Here is a 17,437-nt window from a genome sequence, read left to right on the forward strand (position 1 = left end):
GTGTAGGGGGGGGGTACAGTGTAGGGGGGGGTACAGTGTAGGGGGGGGTACAGTGTAGGGGGGGTACAGTGTAGGGGGGGGGGTACAGTGTAGGGGGGGTACAGTGTAGGGGGGGTACAGTGTAGGGGGGGGTACAGTGTAGGGGGGGTACAGTGTAGGGGGGGGGGGGTACAGTGTAGGGGGGGGTACAGTGTAGGGGGGGGTACAGTGTAGGGGGGGTACAGTGTAGGGGGGGTACAGTGTAGGGGGGGTACAGTGTAGGGGGGGGTACAGTGTAGGGGGGGGGGTACAGTGTAGGGGGGGGGTACAGTGTAGGGGGGGGGGGGTACAGTGTAGGGGGGGGTACAGTGTAGGGGGGGTACAGTGTAGGGGGGGGTACAGTGTAGGGGGGGGTACAGTGTAGGGGGGGGTACAGTGTAGGGGGGGTACAGTGTGGGGGGGGGGGGGGTTGTTACCGGGTGGAGCCGCCACCGTTTCCCCGGCTGCAGGTGCCGGTCGATCAGCGACGTTTCCGCGCCGCCTGTCGATGCCGGTGCGCGCGGCCGAGGCGCGGCCCCGGGGCGTCGGGAGCGCGCAATCCCAGTACGCAATCCCCGTGAACGCGCACTGCTCCCGGCCGCGCGCGCCCCCGCCGATCCCTTTAACGTTTCGTGAACGCGCGGCGCCCGACGTCAGTGGGACCGGGCTGGGCGCGGGCACGAGCGAGGGCGCGGGCACGCGCGGCTGCTCCCTGTAAACAGCGCTCCGTCTCTGCCGTTGCAGGAATCCGCAGACGAGCGGAGCGGCCGCAAACCCGCGGGTCCGGAGCCCAGGAGCCGCTAAAGTGACCACAGGGGCCGGACCCGGACCCAGACCCGCTCGGCCCGGACCCGGACCCGGACCCGCTCGGCCCAGGACCCGGACCCGGACCCGCTCGGCCCGGCAGCACAACACAACACAGGGCGCCGCCGCCACCATCCCGCCGGCCAGAATGATGCCCAGCTTCTTGACCGAGGGCCGCCCGCTCAGTGCCGTCTCCTCTGTCGTCAACAGATTCGGCCTCTTCGACTCCAAAGCTGAGCCCGAGGCGGCGGCGGCCCGGAGCCAGGGAGAGACGCCGGGGGCAGCGGCTGGTGGGCGGCCGGAGGGCATTCCGGCCCCGGCCGCAGCCCCGCGGACAGCGCCATCGGCCGCTTCAGCCCCGGGTTCACGGACAGCGACTCCAGCCGCTTCAGCACCAGGGACAGCGGCCAGAGCGGCTTCAGCACCAGGGACAGCGGCCAGAGCGGCTCCCGGCCCTCGGGCAGCGACTCCGGCCACTTCAGCACCGCGGACAGCGACTCCAGCACCGGGGACAGCGCCGCCGCCGAAGGGGAACCTATGCCCGGTCTGCACCAGCACCGAGCTGCGGTTGCAAGAGCCAGGCAGCTACGGCCGATGCACCGAGTGCCAGCGCCTGGTCTGCATTCAGTGCGGTTTCAACCCCAACCCACATATCACCCAGGTGAGAGCGCCGCCGGGCCGGGCCGGGCTGGGCCGGGCAAGGAGAGGGGGCTCGATACTGGATGTGGGGAGGAGCGGGCTAGGTCGGGCTGGGCCGGGCAAGGACAGGGGGCGAGGTGCGTGGGGCTCGGGTTAGGGCTCGATATTGGATGTGGGGAGGAGCGGGCTAGGTCGGGCTGGGAGCTGGGGTTGGGATAGTGTAGGAAGGGCGGTCGAGCTGTGTGTGGGGCGGGGGACGGGGGCGGTCGGTGTGTGTGGGGCGGGGGACGGAGCGGTCGTGGGTCGGTGATTTGGGGCCCAGCTCAGAGTGATCCGTCTGTGGACCCGCTGCCCGCCTGGCCCCGGGAGTGAGCTGATTCTGCTGAGATTCCGGGCGGGGGGAGCTCGGGGGAGGGGGAAGGGGTGGGAGGCTGTGAGATGGGCGCTGTTAACAGACACGGTCGTGTGATCACAGCGGGCCCAGCATCCCTCTGTCTGCTTGTTCAGCCCCGCTGTGAGTGAGCAGATTCAACGGTGTTGTACAGATATACGGTGGTATTTATGGCCGTTTGCCTGCTCGGTCCATCCTCGGGCTGCAGTGCAGCAGCCGCCCTGTTCAAGCTGACCGTGACGAGCTGGGCTGGGGATGATGTACGGGATTGAACGGACACGGGTTGGGTCAGGATCAGGGTCAGGGCCAGACCGAGTCCAGTGTCTCCGGACAAACCCCCGCCACGGATCAGGTGTTTTCCCATCTGTGACCACACCCCATTTCTACAGAAATTAACACAAGGATTGCTGGAAATTGGCAGGAGGGCATGTGACATCAGCGGAGAGAGGAGATCTTATCTTCAGATCAGGGATCTGAATTATTCTGCTAGTCTTCGGGGTTAACGCGGGTTCTGCCCCCACAGATGCCCCCCCCGACCTGTCGAGTTTATCCTGCATTCTCTTTCTCACTCTTTTCATAACCAAACCTTGACAATAGTTACTGATAACTTATTGTATCTGTAAATTTCCACAGCATTGCATTTGGAAACAGGAATTAATTCATGGCCATTTAGGATAGAATGCTTGCTAGTTTATTCCTCATTATATCTTTAACTCAAGCCACTTTAATCTGGTGAGTGTCCAGGGTTAGGGTTAGGCTGTTGACTAACAGAAAGGTTAGTTACATAAACACAGAGCATATTGGAAACGCTCAGCTGATCAGGCACCATCCAGGGAGGGAGATACAGAGATCATGATCTTCAATGTGACACATACAACAAGTTGGGAAGAGGGTGGGGGTGGAGGCTAAGAGAGATTGAATGACACAAGTGGCGTTGGTGCAGTTGAGAGGCGGTGAAGGTTTGTTCATTGGCATGGGGAAGTGGAAATGGAACATGATGGATGAGAACAGAAGGATAAACACTGAGCTGGAAGTGTGAAATCAAACACACTGCAGATCCTGCAAACCCAAACTTGAGCAATGCTGGGAATACTGAATTACATTCCATGTTGTTGATCCTTCACTAGACCTCGGGAATAATCACAAATGGCAGTAAGGTGCCAGATCAGAGGGTGTGCTGGAGTGGAAGTGACACGGAGAATAAGAGGGCAGCTGGGAGCTCAGGGTGGTCTCCTGGACCCAACCTGTATTTAGATTCCCCCCCTGCAGAGAGGCTGTATTGTGAGCACAAAGTGGAATTAATGTAAATGAGTCACTACCTCACCTAGTTGGAGCATTTGTATCACTGGACATTGGGAAAGGGTGCTGCACAGACCGGTTGTTATGTGTCCAGTACATTACATGGGAGGGTGCAGTGAGTGTCAGTGGTGACAGGAGGGTGAACCAGCCAGGGCTGGGGGCAATGGTCCCTTCGGCATGATGGATGAGAGAATACATTGTCTACAATGAAGATGGTGGAAACCATGAAGACCCCTGTAACTAATGGTGTAACTGTAACTAATGTGTAACTAATGGTGTGCCTCAGGGGTCAGTGCTGGGCCCATTGCTGTTTGTCATCTATATCAATAATTTGGATGAGGACATGCATGGCATGATTCATCAATCTGAAGAAGGGTCTCGACCCGAAACGTTGCCTATTCCTTTAGATGCTGTCTCACCCGCTGAGTTTCTCCAGCATTTTTATCTGCCTTTGCATGGCATGATTAGCAAGTTTGCAGATGACACAGAAGTGGGTGGCCTTATAGATAGTGAGTGAAGACGGTCGTGAAAAATTTCAGCAGCAGTTTTGATCGATTGGCTAGGCGGGCTAGTGTTGTTTTTTTGGAAGTCAGGATTAGGGTTAGGACATTCACAGTGAATGGTAGGGATCTGGGGAATGTTGTAAAGCAAAGGTATCTAGGAATGCAGGTACATAGCACCTTGAAAGTGGCATCACAGGTAGATAGGCCAGTCAAAAAGGATTTCAGCACATTAGCCTTCATCAGTCAGAATATTGAGCGTAGAGGTTGTGAGGTCATGTTACAGTTATATAAGACATTTGTGTGGCCACATTTAGAGTATTGCATTCTCTACAGGGCACAATGTTATAAGAACGATGTTGTCAAGTTGGAAAGGGTGCAGAGAAGGTTCATAGGGATGTTACCAGGACCTGTGGTCCTGAGCTACAGGGAGAGATTGAGCAGGCTAGGACTCTATTCCGTGGAGTGCAGGAGGATGAGGGGAGATCTTATAGAGATGTATAAAATCATGAGTGGAATAGATCGAGTAAACACACAGCAGTTCTTGTCCAGAGTAGGGGAATCGAGAACCAGAAGACATAAGTTTAAGGTGAAGAGGGAAAGATTTAATGGGAATCTGAGGGGTAACGTTTTAACACAAAGGGCGGTGGGTGTATGGAACGATCTGCCAGAGGAAGTAGTTGAGGCAGGTACCATTGCAATGTTTAAGAAACATTTAGACAGGTACATAGATAGGTTAGGTTTAAAGGGATAAGGGCCAAACACGCAGGTGGAACAAGTTTAAATGGGACATGTTGGACCAAAGGCCTGTTTTCATGCCTGATGAACATGGAGGTTGATGGAGCAGAAGGTGAGGACAAGCAGACCAGGGCTATGTCCTGAACAGGGGACCAGGTCTATGTCCTGAACAGGGGATGGGGGCATGAGAATAGAGGAGGCAACTACAGAGGTTGGAATCTGGAGGAACAAGAATCTGCTGGATCAAGCAACATCTGTGGGGAGATGGGATTGGTTAATGGTAGAAACACTGCAAGAGGACAGAGAATAGAGACAACAGTGTAAAGAGGAGAGGGGGAAAGGTGATTGATGGAAGGGTGATAGGCAGATAGAGTTGGGTACGGGAGAGGGAGGTTTGGAGGCAAAGGCAGGTGGAACCAGGACAGGGGAGGATGAAGGTGCATAGAGCTGTTGGTTGGAGATAAGGAGGATCACAAAGGCTGCCAATAGAAATGTTCAGGGGGAGGTTGAGGGCAGGTGGAACCAGATCCAGGTGGGAGTGGAGGGGTAAGACTGGAGGTGATGTAGGTGGATAGAACCAGGAATAGGAGGGTGATAAAAATGGTGGAGGCAGGAGAGGCAATGGGGAAAGGAACAAGAAGGGTGGGAAGGGGAAGATGGGGAAGGTGGTAGTTTGTGGACCAATTACAGTTTGTAAGATGCAATATAAATCATTAGGCCAATGTTCCAGCAAAACTGCAAGTATGGAGACACTAGAGAGTGCAGATGCTGGAATTTTGACCCAAAAGTACTGGAGGATCTCAACCTAAAACGTTGTCTGTCTATTTGCCTCCAGATGCTACCTGACCCATTGCATTCCTCTAGCACCTTGTTCTTTGTACCACAGGATGTAGGAAGATTCCTATAACTGGGCAATTCCTGATTGGAAGCCGTGTTGTTAGAAACTTAAATAAATAACAATCAAATGTTACTTTTATTTACATTTTATCTTTCATTCAAATCTTTAATTTTCTCTATTTAATTTTTGATGCCAGATTTTATTGGTCAATATTATGATTGTTCTTGACACTGATACTAATTACTTATTCTTCAATCTGATTAATTAGTCATGAAGTCAAAGAGCAGGGAAATATCCAATGCAGCTCAACTCAGCCATGCTGACCAAGATGGCCATTCATCCGTGTTTAATCCATATCCCTCTAAACCTTTCCTATATCTAAGTGCCTTTTAAATGATATTATAGTACCTTCCTCAACTTCCTCCTCTGGCAGCTCGATCCATACACCCACCACCATCTGAGTGAAAAAGTTGCCTCTCAAGTTCCTGTTAAATCTTGTCCCTTTCACCTGAAACCTATGTCATCTGTTTATTGATTCTGCTAACCTGGGTAAAACACTCTGTACATTCACCCTACCTATTTTGTACACCTCTATAAAAGCACCCCTCATCCCCCTGTGCTCCAAGGAATAAAGGCCCATCCTGCCCAATCTCTCCCTGCTGCTCAAGCCCTCAATTCCTGGTAACCTTCTCGGTCCTCTTCCCAGCTAAATGACATCCTTCCTGTAGCACAGTGACCAAAACTGAACACAATATTCCAAATGTGGCCTTGCCAACATCGTGAACATGTACCTCCCCACCCCACTCTCCGTCTGAATTAAGGGTCATGACAAAAAGCATCACCTATCCATTCTCTCCAGAGATGCTGCCTGACGCGTTGAGTAACTCCAGCACCTTGTGTCTATCTTTGGTATAAACCAGCATCCGCAGTTCTTTATTTTATCTTGTAACATAATGTACCAACTTCTAAACCTAGTGCTCTGAATGGTGAAGACCAATCTGCCAAACACTTCCTCTATTTTTAGAGATTGTTGGACATATTTAACAATTGCCTCTAATGTCCATTTGAAGCAATTTACTTGGACAACAAAAGGATCGAATCATCTCACCTGCCGTGTAATTTGTCATCTGCTGACATTTCCATCTCTGTTTTTTTGTTTGCAAGTTGGCGCAGTATGTACATAAACATTTTAACAGAATTCCGTGGGATCTTAAGAATTGTAGACAGTGAGAGACATTTCCTGCGTTTAGATTACAATCGCTGTGAGGCCCCTGCACAGACCACCAGCAGACTAACCAGGAAATATCAAGCATAGAACAGTACAGTACAGGAACAGGCCCTTCAGCCCACAAGGTTTGTGCCAGACATACCAAATAAATCAATGTCCCCTTGTTTTCACTGGGTCTAATTCCTAAAACGACCCAATCCTAACACTAAAGCCACACCCTCACAACACAGTCGGCCCAGCCCAACAAAGCAATCACCCTTACAAGCTTTAAGGTGAGATGGGCAAAGTATGAAGGAGATACATGGGGCAACTCAGTGGGTGGTGAGTGCCTGGAACACGTTGCCAGGGGTGGTGGTGGAGGCAGATATGACAGTGGTGTTTAAGAGATTCTTGGATTGGCACATGGATTTGGAGGGACATAGATTATTTTCAAGAGATGGTCTTGGCACAGATGTGTTCGGCAGAAGACCCGTTCCTGTGCTATACTGTTTTATTTTCAACAACACACACTACCCACCACAACAAGATGATCACCCTCATCTTCCTAAGAGTTACAAGGGAATGCCGATGTACACTGGCCTTTCCAATGCTGCCTCCATTCAGTGAGAGTTAACATTACGGTTCAGAATAACACTGACCGCACACTTGTACCTTTCTCAGAATTAGTTTGTTATTATTATGTTGAATTGGTCAAATTTTACCAAAACCACAGTCCAATCCCATCATAATCTTTTTCTTGACGTATGCCGTTCATTAGACACACACATCTGCTCTGTACACGTCTAGTTTCCCCATTGGGTTCCCCGACTCCTACAGGGATGATGACAGAATTATCAAGAGGCCAGACTTGGAAGTACTGTACGTCTCTCTGTGGTAACTATTAAAATATGAAGATGTGACTTTTAATTTCATCCCATTGAGATTTGGTAGATGACGTGACATTCCTCACGGCAATGAAAACAACTCAACAACTGCAGTGACATGCGTGATGTGTCTACTTTCATTTCTCTGTATCACATCTCACTTTGAATACATCTGTCAGATTACTGAGTCTGGATAATCTGTCGGGTTGGACTGTCGCTAACAACGATCTATTCTACCGTTTCCTTCAACTTCATCCCCATTGATCTGTCATTTTCACACCTTACCATTCCATATCTCTGTGTCTCTTTCTCTCCTGACTCTCAGTCTGAAGAAGAGTCTTGACCCAAAACATCACCCATTCCTTCTCTCCAGAGATGCTGCCTGTCCCGCTGAGTTACTCCAGCATTTTGTGTCTATCGAGATTGTAACGTTACTAGGATGTTGCTAATTCTGGTGAACGATGAGAAAACCTGTGATTCATTGTGGTGAAACATCCCATGATCTGATGTGAATTTCTGCCTCTGTGTCCCCATGTTCCTCCTGAGAGCTTGATCTTATAAAGGTGTATAAAATCATGAGGGCAATAGATAGGGTGAACACACTTTCCTTGTAACAGGGTTGGGTATTTGAGAACCAGAGAGCAGTGTCAGGGGTTATGAGGCAAGGGCAGGAGAAAGGGGGGTTGGGAGGGAGAGATAGATCAGTCATGATTGAATGGTGAGTAGGCTTGATGGGCCAAATGGCCTAATTCTGCTCTTAGAACTTATGACAAAGGTTTAAGATGAGGGCAGAACGTTTTAATAGGATCCCAAGGGGCAATTGTCTCACACGTGGAACAAGCTGCCAGAGGAGGTAGTTGGCAGGTACTGGAACAACATTTAAAAGACATTTGAACAGGTACATGGGATAGGAAATGTGTGGAGGGCTATTGGTCAAACATGGGTGGGAGGGACTCGTGTAGATGGGGTATGTTGGTCGTTGTGGATATAGGGCGGGCTGAAGGTTCTAGGGTGCTTTGTCACCCCAACCCATTCTGCTCCCGGCAGCACGGGAAAGCGATCATATCCAAGTGATGACATTATTTTTCATACTAGCCTTCTTGAAACCGTGTGCTTGCAAACTCTTGTCAGCAGAACAGTGGTGATCAGGGGTTAGTGAATGCACATCTGGTTACAGCTGTTTAGGTTTTTCAGCACAATTGCTGTCATTAATAACTATTCATCCCTCTCCTATAATCAGTTCATTATCTAATTAGCTACTTGCTTTGTCCAAAGAGATTTCACTTCAGCTGGAGTATTCTGTGGAGGCGATTATATTAAAGTCAAAACAAGTTTCAGCTTAAAGCAATTGCAGCCTTTAATATTCAACCCATTCTTTCTCGTACGTTTTCCAAATGTGATTAGGATTCAGGAACAACATTAGAAGGGCAAGTTGGACTGAAGAGCCTGTTTCCACGCTGCATGATTTCTTTATTTCTGACCACCAGTGTTAGTTGGAGAGTTATAATATCTGGGACAAAATGACTATTGCTACGGAATCCCAGGAGATCTCTGGGGCTGGGATTCTGGGATTGCTGCCTCGCACCAGTGCAGACACCCACTGACTGCACGTTGCAGTCCAGCGCTGTTGCACAATATTCCTGGCCTTGCAGCAGTGGGAAGGTTCCACTCTCTAGTTCAGGCAGATGTGGATCACCAGCATGCGTTCCCGACAGTGGAGACTGTGCTCCCTGGAAGCACGATGGCCCCGACCAATGAGATCCATCGGGCAGACACTTTCCACAGCTGGCCTTCACCAGAAGAACAGGTCCCATGGTTCAAGGACTGCTCCTTTCCTGGTCCCACCTCCCCACTCCAACCTCTGCCTCCCATCCCATGCCTCCCCTCCTCCCCACGATCCTCCACCCAGCCACCACCGCCTCCCACCCCCACCCCCAACCCGTGTAACAGCGTGCAGCTCTCATTCAGTGAAATTGTCCCGTGGGTGTAGGATAGTATTACTGTGCAGGGATCGCTGGTCGGCGAGGATCCGGTGGGCCGAAGGGCATGTTTCCGCGCTGTATCTCTAAACTAAACACAGGGGCCATCGTGGGGAGTTTGCCTTTGGGCAATGTTCTGATCAATCTGGTGATGAGCTTCATCCAGTCAGGAGCTATGCTGCCCCCCATTTTAGAGCATGTTTTACTGTGGAAACCATCCTGATAATAGAAACATAGAAATCAGGTGCAGGAGTAGGCCATTCGGCCCTTCGAGCCTGCATCGCCATTCAATATGATCATGGCTGCTCAGATATTTGTGATTTTATGAATTCTATTTTTGGCATTTATTTAACATTTCTATTCTGCTGATTTCTGGGCAACTGATTGTTATTGGCTGGTAAATCACAGCTATATATATATATATATATTTCTGGTTCTGCCAATAATCCTGGAAATTTTAGGGAAATTTTTCACAATTCTAATTTGAACAATTTCATTAAAATTGGAATGTGCTTGCTTTATTTTCAATGGCAATCTGTAATAACAGGGCCTTGGCCACTACAGACGTAGCAAGACAAAGACCAACCCGCAAACAACTGCAGATGTTCAGTGAACGTGGAGAGAACTCAATGCTGCAGTTGTAACTTGATCTGTTTGTGTGTTAATGAGCTCAGTCGATTTGCCCAAATATCACAGCAGAGAAACTAAACCTTGTTGAATCAACTTCTCACTCCTTTCTTTCCCCAACCCTCACCCCTTCCCTCTCCCCCACCCCTCCTGTCCCCTCCCCATGCCCTCACCCCTCTGCCCCCCTCCCCTCTACCTCACCCCTCCACCTCCTTCCCTCTACCCCCCTGCCCCCCCTCGCTCTGTCCCCCTGTCCTCCTCTCCTCACCCCCTCCCCCCTCCCCTCTACCCCCCTCCCCTCTTCCTCATGAGGTCAGTTGTTGAAATGGTGGATTTGGTTTTACTCTACGGTTTTGATTGGGAGAAATCCTGGTAAAAGATGCACTGCCTCAGACACACTAATCTGGTGGCTGTTATCTGGATTTGCTGTGGATTAAGTTTTAGGCTCCTGGCTCTCAATAGAGAACCTCAATTATAGAGAGAATATTTAGAATCTGCAGCCCTCCATAAACCTCAGTCTGTCCACCTGTGCGATGCTCCCTGACCCACCTGTCCGACCCACCTGTCCGACCCACCTGTCCGACCCACCTGTCCGACCCACCTGGCCGACACACCTGGCCGACCCACCTGGCCGACCCCACCTGTCCGACCCATCTGACCGACCCACCTGTCCGACCCATCTGGCCGACCCTGCTGCTCGCCCCAGCTCGCTGACCCACCTCCCCGACCCAACTGGCCGACCCACCTGTCCGACCCATCTGGCCGACCCACCTGTCCGACCCACCTGGCCGACACACCTGTCCGACCCATCTGGCCGACCCACCTGGCCGACCCACCTGGCCGACCCACCTGGCTGACCAACCTCACCGAGCCTCTGAGTACTGACCCCGTTATTGCCTCATATTCCGCCTGGGGACCTTGCGTCCGGATGGCATTAACATTGAATTCTCCCAATTTTGCTAGCCCTTACTGTCTCCTCCCACCCTCCTATCCGCCCGCCCTCGGGCTCCTCCTCCTCCCCTTTTCCTTCCTTCTCCACCCCCCACCCCCCATCAGTCTGAAGAAGGGTTTCGGCCCGAAATGTTGCCTATTTCCTTCGCTCCTAGATGCTGCTGCACCCGCTGAGTTACTCCAGCAATTTTGTGTACCTCCGTTATTGCCACGCCTTGAGTCAACCTTTGATGGTGCAGCCGGGATGTTGTATTAAGGTTTATGTCAATTCAAGCTGCACTATCTTTTCAATTTTCATGACATAATCTTTATTGATTAGCTGTGTAAAAAGGAACTGCAGATGGTGGCTTACACCAAAAATATTGATATTGAATCTATATTGATTAGCTATCAGTTTCCATCTATTTGAGGTGACTAAGATTGTTGGATTATTTTAAGGTCGCAGAGTTTCACTGCATGTTAACAGAGTCCTGTGGGAGTATTTCTGTAGGGTAACACACAGGAAATTGCTGAACTGTAGTGAGTCTGTAGCAGATTCTCACAGGGATCCCACACACACTGAGGTTCAGAACCTTCAAAGAGCCATTGCTCAGGGCAGTTAAGGGAGATTTGGGATGATTTGAAGCTACAATCATCTGCACTCTGGATACAGCAGTGAGTTTTGTGTCACCAGCTCTACATCTGACTTCATGGTGTCTGTCTCTGGTGAAGAAACAACTGCTAAAGCTCAGACTGGTTAGCTCACAATCACAGACTGGCTAGCTCACAAACACAGACTCGTTAGCTCACAAACACTGACTGGTTAGCTCACAAACGCTGACTGGTTAGCTCACAAACGCTGACTGGTTAGCTCACAAACGCTGACTGGTTAGCTCACAATCACAGACTCGTTAGCTCACAAACGCTGACTCGTTAGCTCACAAACACTGACTGGTTAGCTCACAAACACTGACTGGTTAGCTCACAAACGCTGACTGGTTAGCTCACAAACGCTGACTGGTTAGCTCACAATCACAGACTCGTTAGCTCACAATCACAGACTGGTTAGCTCACAAACGCTGACTGGTTAGCTCACAAACGCTGACTGGTTAGCTCACAAACACTGACTGGTTAGCTCACAAACGCTGACTGGTTAGCTCACAAACGCTGACTGGTTAGCTCACAACAAAAGCTTTTCACTGCACTTCGCTACACAGGACAATAAACTAAACTAACTAACTAACCGACCAACCCTGAAGGAGGAATTATCTTTCTCTGCTAAACCATAAACCTCCTGGTATTTGTGTCATTGGTCAGCATTTTGTATGAAATGCAACCAGTTGAAGCCAAATCCTGTCTCCTATCTTATTCCAAGTTTAGAATGACAACATATAGACACAAATATATCACGAGTCAACACCAACATAGTCAAATGGGTCAACAGCAAATAGACGCCCATTCCTTCTGTTCGAGATGCTGCCTGTCCCGCTGAGTTACTCAAGCATTTTGTGTCTATCGTCAGTGTAAACCAACATCTGCAGTTCCTTCCAACACACTTAGAATTACAACATCCTTACAAAAACATTCAGTATAGAGCAATAAGAGCAGTGTGTGTGTGTGTGTGCGTGCGTGAGAGAGTGGGTGCGTGGGTGTGTGTGAGTGTGTGTGTGTGTGTGCGTGGTGTGTGTGTGTGTGTGTGCGTGTTTGTGCGTGTGTTGTGCGTGTGTGTGTGTGCGTGTGTGTGTGTGTGTGTGTGTGTGCGTGTGTGTGTGTGTGTGTGTGTGTGTGTGTGTGTGTGTGTGTGTGTGTGTGTGTGTGGGTGTGTGTGTGTGTGTGCGTGCGTGCGTGCGTGGGTGCGTGCGTGCGTGTGTGCGTGTGTGTTGTAACCAGTAAATAAAGATGATTAGCAGGTGTTTGCTAAAAGCTGCAATTTGATGCCTTAGTGTAAATAGCTGGTTAACTGTTAATGCATCTGATGATCTGCAGGTTAGGTGGTGAACAGATTGTGTCAGGTGATTCATGATGTACTTTATCCACAGGTCAAAGAATGGCTGTGCCTGAACTGTCAGATGCAGCGAGCTATGGGCACGGCCTCAGCCCCAACCCCTGGCACCAAGCCGGGCACTCCTGCCTCTGTCCCACAGGTCATCAAGCAAGGACAAGCTCAACAGAAGGATCCCACACACAGGGTGGACCAGGCCAAGCCACTGTCACAAACTGGAGCCAGGAAACAGCCACTGCTCACCAAGCAGAAGTCAATAGTTGCATCTCCACCACAGAAACACAAACAGGCATCACATGGGTCTCCAGAACAACAAGCAGCCCAGAAACCCAAGCCCCTTAGACCACAGCAGGTTATTCCCACCACTGCAGCACCAGCCCCCCTACAGGCATCACTCGGAGTCCAGCAGAAAGGTTCCAAACAGACCAGACACACGGAACAAGCTCCAGCACAAGAGCCTGCGGAGAAACAGAAAGATTCTGATCTGAGAAAGCAGCCGCAACAGTTGAAAGCAAAAGGAGAATCTGCTCCAGGGAAAGAGGTTGTCCAGAAAGAGGAGCAGGCAAGGCAGGGGCAGAAGCCAAGTCCAGTGGTCACAGTGTCCCAGGAGAAGCAGACTGCCGCTGAACCACCCAAGCATCCTTGCCCCAAAGAAGAACAACGGAAACCTAGTCAGAAACAAGCAGCTACAAAGCCACCATCTTCACAAATCCCTCCAGAGAGTCAAAAACCGCCAAAACCTCCAGAACAATCGAGGCGTTTCAGCCTGAACCTGGGAGGTTCTCCCCAACCTCCACCCTTCCAGCCCACCACTCCTCAGGAGAGTGTTACAGGAAAGCTCTTTGGTTTTGGGGCATCACTGTTTAGCCAGGCATCCACCTTGATCTCTACAGCCCCTTCACCTGCAGACCAACAGAAGCCTGGGACCAAGCAGCAATCTGCACCTCCACCCCCCACGCCACAGAAAGGGTCAAAGCCCGACACTGGTAAAGGGGAAACCATGCCTCCAGCTGCGGAAAAACCAGAGCAAAAGGCAACCGCGGCAACTCACAGCACAAAGGAGACGGGACCTGCAGCCACTAAACTAACGGCTGACACACCTGGCAAGGTTGTCATGCCAGCGGAGGGTGGAGCAGGAACTCCAGCTGGCACCTCCTGCCCTCTTTGTAAAACCGCCCTGAACATTGGTTGCAAGGCTGCTCCCAACTACAACACATGCACAGAATGCAACACTAGAGTCTGCAACCTCTGTGGATTTAACCCACGCCCACATCTGACACAGGTAGGGAATAATTACTCTTTTATCCTTATTAATTGTCAAGTTTGTAAATAAGAAAATGTGGATTGGCAGAACTTTTCATTTTGGAGCAGTTGTGTTGTGAATATCTTTCATGTGGTTTTCAACCTACAGTCGACCTTTGTACCATTTATCCTACACAGTGTTCTGGAAGGATGCTCCACTCTATTATCTTTGGTGTTCAGCGAGATACAGGTCCTTGCTACACACAATGGTCTCTCTCATCATGTCCTGTTTGCTGTCCAATTCACTGTTGTACATTGCATAAGCAGATGGAATTCAGGATATGATTTCACTCCCATTAAACCATGCAATTCTATCACCCAGATAACACAAAGGACTCCTTTAAGGATAGCTGCAAGATAATGAAGGAAATTACTGTTGACCACGGTTCATTCTACAAATTTAACTGACTAGAGATTGCCCAGTAATATAATCTGGAATTATGCGGTGAGCATATCAAATTCATATTCCATATCCGTGACATTGTGGAGTAATTATTTTAAAGTTAGCTTTATCGGCGTGAGCGATATTGTGATTAAAGGTTTCTGGGAGAAATGTTTGCAAGTTTACAATGACATGTGTTACTTCTGATTCATATCTTGTTTTTAAACTGTACCACATGATCACAGATCATTCAAGTATGGTTAGAAACATGAAGCTTTGAGTCCTGGATTGATGGCAAACTCATTATCAATGTTTATTTTTGTACCTGATGATGTGTGATTTAGTCAAACCCCATCTGTAAGGAGGTGAAGCTGATTTATGCTGACGTGGGCAGCTGGAACATCACATTGCCACCATCTGTTGGGGCCTTGCATTAAAGGTTTAGCACTTTTGTTTTTAAGACAAATCTCACAGTGATGATAAAATTACTTTTCAGTTCCGAGTAACTCAATTTGGCTCATTGTGCCTTAAACATCAGAGATCTGCATTAACTAAGCAAGGAACCTCTCTCCTGTAGAATATCCGAGATGGTTTCAGACTTATTTATGTAACGGACTTAACCCAAGGTATGAAGTAATTTCTGGGGATCATCCCTGACTCTATTAGTCAGTGTTGGTGACCATCCCAACCCCCCCGCTGCCAGAGTTTCATCCTCTCCACCTTTCTCCCCCAACTCGAATATTCCCTGAAACCCTCTACCCCTTTAAAATTTAAAGCCTCTTTAACCAAGTACTTTGATTTCCAACTCCAATCTGTCTGGAGTTATTCCCATGATGTTTTTATTCCCACAAGGGCATTGTAGAAGTATTTTAAAGCAAGGATTTCAATTATATGTTGACATCATTCTGTTGGTTTATAATTCCACTAAAGGCTTTGGTATGAATCCCTGAGTCGACTGAAAACACAATTGCAGATTCAGCTGTGAACAACAACCTGTGATGGTAGAATCATTAACAGTATTGCATCGAGCAATAAGAGATACCCGAGGCATCAGCAAGTGAGGTTGTGACTGAATGCGGAGGCTGGATTATTTTGCTGATGTTCTGACATGTTGACATTCTTTCCGTGATCACCTTTGAGAGGCGGAGATTGGAACACATTCACTACAGAGGAAATCAATATTTCATCAGGGTGTAACCTTTGTCACACGTTGATCTACAATATGAGAGATTGCCACAGTGTTTATAACCACATTTCTATCTTGTATTTTGTGATGATTGGATATTCCTGCCTGAACATTGTTGGTTCCTACTTTTCACCTATAATTCAGCAAATTACAGAGGAGACAACAGTTTGAAAAGATTCCTTGTTTTGTGGCAGGAATGATGTCTGTGGCTGGGCTGGTGGTCTCTCTTGCTGCTGTAGAGTCCAATACATCAGTGACTTGTAAACCAGTACAACATGGAAATGGGCCCTTCGGCCCACCTTATCCATGCTAACCAAGCTGGCATACATACTGGCCTCATCGCATACTGGCCTGGACGGTCTGAATCCTAAATCCTTCCTTTCTATAAAACTATCTAAATCTTTTATAAAGTTGTAATTGTTTCCACTTCTAAAGCTTCATCTTACAGCTCATTCCAGAATCAGACTCTCCTCTGGGTGAAAATGTTGACTGAGGCCCCTCTTAAATCTCACCTTAACCCTGTGCCCTCTAGTTTTAACGGAGTGTATGAGGGTGAGGGGTGACTGCATGGAGGTTTCTAAAATCACAAGGAGCATAGACATTATCAATGTTTATTTTTGTACCTGATGATGTGTGATTTAGTCAAACCCCATCTGTAAGGAGGTGAAGCTGATTTATGCTGACGTGGGCAGCTGGAACATCACATTGCCACCATCTGTTGGGGCCTTGCATTAAAGGTTTAGCACTTTTGTTTTTAAAACAAATCTCACAGTGATGATAAAATTATTTTTCAGTTCCGAGTAACTCAATTTGGCTCATTGTGCCTTAAACATCAGAGATCTGCATTAACTAAGCAAGGAACCTCTCTCCTGTAGAATATCCGAGATGGTTTCAGACTTATTTATGTAATGGACTTAACCCAAGGTATGAAGTAATTTCTGGGGATCATCCCTGACTCTATTAGTCAGTGTTGGTGGCCATCCCAACCCCCCCGCTGCAATAGTTTCATCCTCTCCACCTTTCTCCCCCAACTCGAATATTCCCTGAAACCCTCTATCCCTTTAAAATTTAAAGCCTCTTTAACCAAGTACTTTGATTTCCAACTCCAATCTGTCTGGAGTTATTCCCATGATGTTTTTATTCCCACAAGGGCATTGTAGAAGTATTTTAAAGCAAGGATTTCAATTATATGTTGACATCATTCTGCTCGTTTATAATTCCACTAAAGGCTTTGGTATGAATCCCTGAGTCGACTGAAAACACAATTGCAGATTCAGCTGTGAACAACAACCTGTGATGGTAGAATCATTGAAAGTATTGCATCGAGCAATAGAGATACCCGGGGCATCAGCAAGTGAGGTTGTGACTGAATGCGGAGGCTGGATTATTTTGCTGATGTTCTGACATGTTGACATTCTTTCCGTGATCACCTTTGAGAGGAGGAGATTGGAACACATTCACTACAGAGGAAATCAATATTTCATCAGGGTGTAACCTTTGTCACACGTTGATCTACAATATGAGAGATTGCCACAGTGTTTATAACCACATTTCTATCTTGTATTTTGTGATGATTGGATATTCCTGCCTGAACGTTGTTGGTTCCTACTTTTCACCAATAATTCAGCAAATTACAGAGGAGACGAGTTTGAAAAGATTCCTTGTTTTGTGGCAGGAATGATGTCTGTGGCTGGGCTGATGGTCTCTCTTG

At 48.6% G+C, this 17,437-nt stretch overlaps 1 protein-coding gene across 8 annotated transcripts in view; it reads left to right on the forward strand.

Moving 5' to 3' along the window:
- The first annotated feature begins 739 nt into the window (after positions 1–739).
- pcloa (piccolo presynaptic cytomatrix protein a) overlaps positions 740–17,437 on the forward strand; it is a 144,258-nt gene continuing 127,560 nt past the window's right edge. For 7 of the 8 annotated variants that reach the window (XR_008725261.1, XM_055653513.1, XM_055653511.1 and 4 more), the window contains exons 1-2: positions 840–1,483; positions 12,894–14,138. Coding sequence is in view for 7 of the 8 variants with exons in the window: in XM_055653513.1 (XP_055509488.1) it covers positions 971–1,483; positions 12,894–14,138 (1,758 nt within the window). In the remaining variant the exon portion in view is untranslated. Of the gene's footprint in view, positions 1,484–12,893; positions 14,139–17,437 lie in introns of all 8 variants that reach the window. The other variant, XM_055653514.1, reaches the window with a different exon arrangement.

This window comes from Leucoraja erinacea, chromosome 22 (genome assembly GCF_028641065.1).
Source record: "Leucoraja erinacea ecotype New England chromosome 22, Leri_hhj_1, whole genome shotgun sequence".
NCBI lineage: Eukaryota > Metazoa > Chordata > Chondrichthyes > Rajiformes > Rajidae > Leucoraja > Leucoraja erinaceus.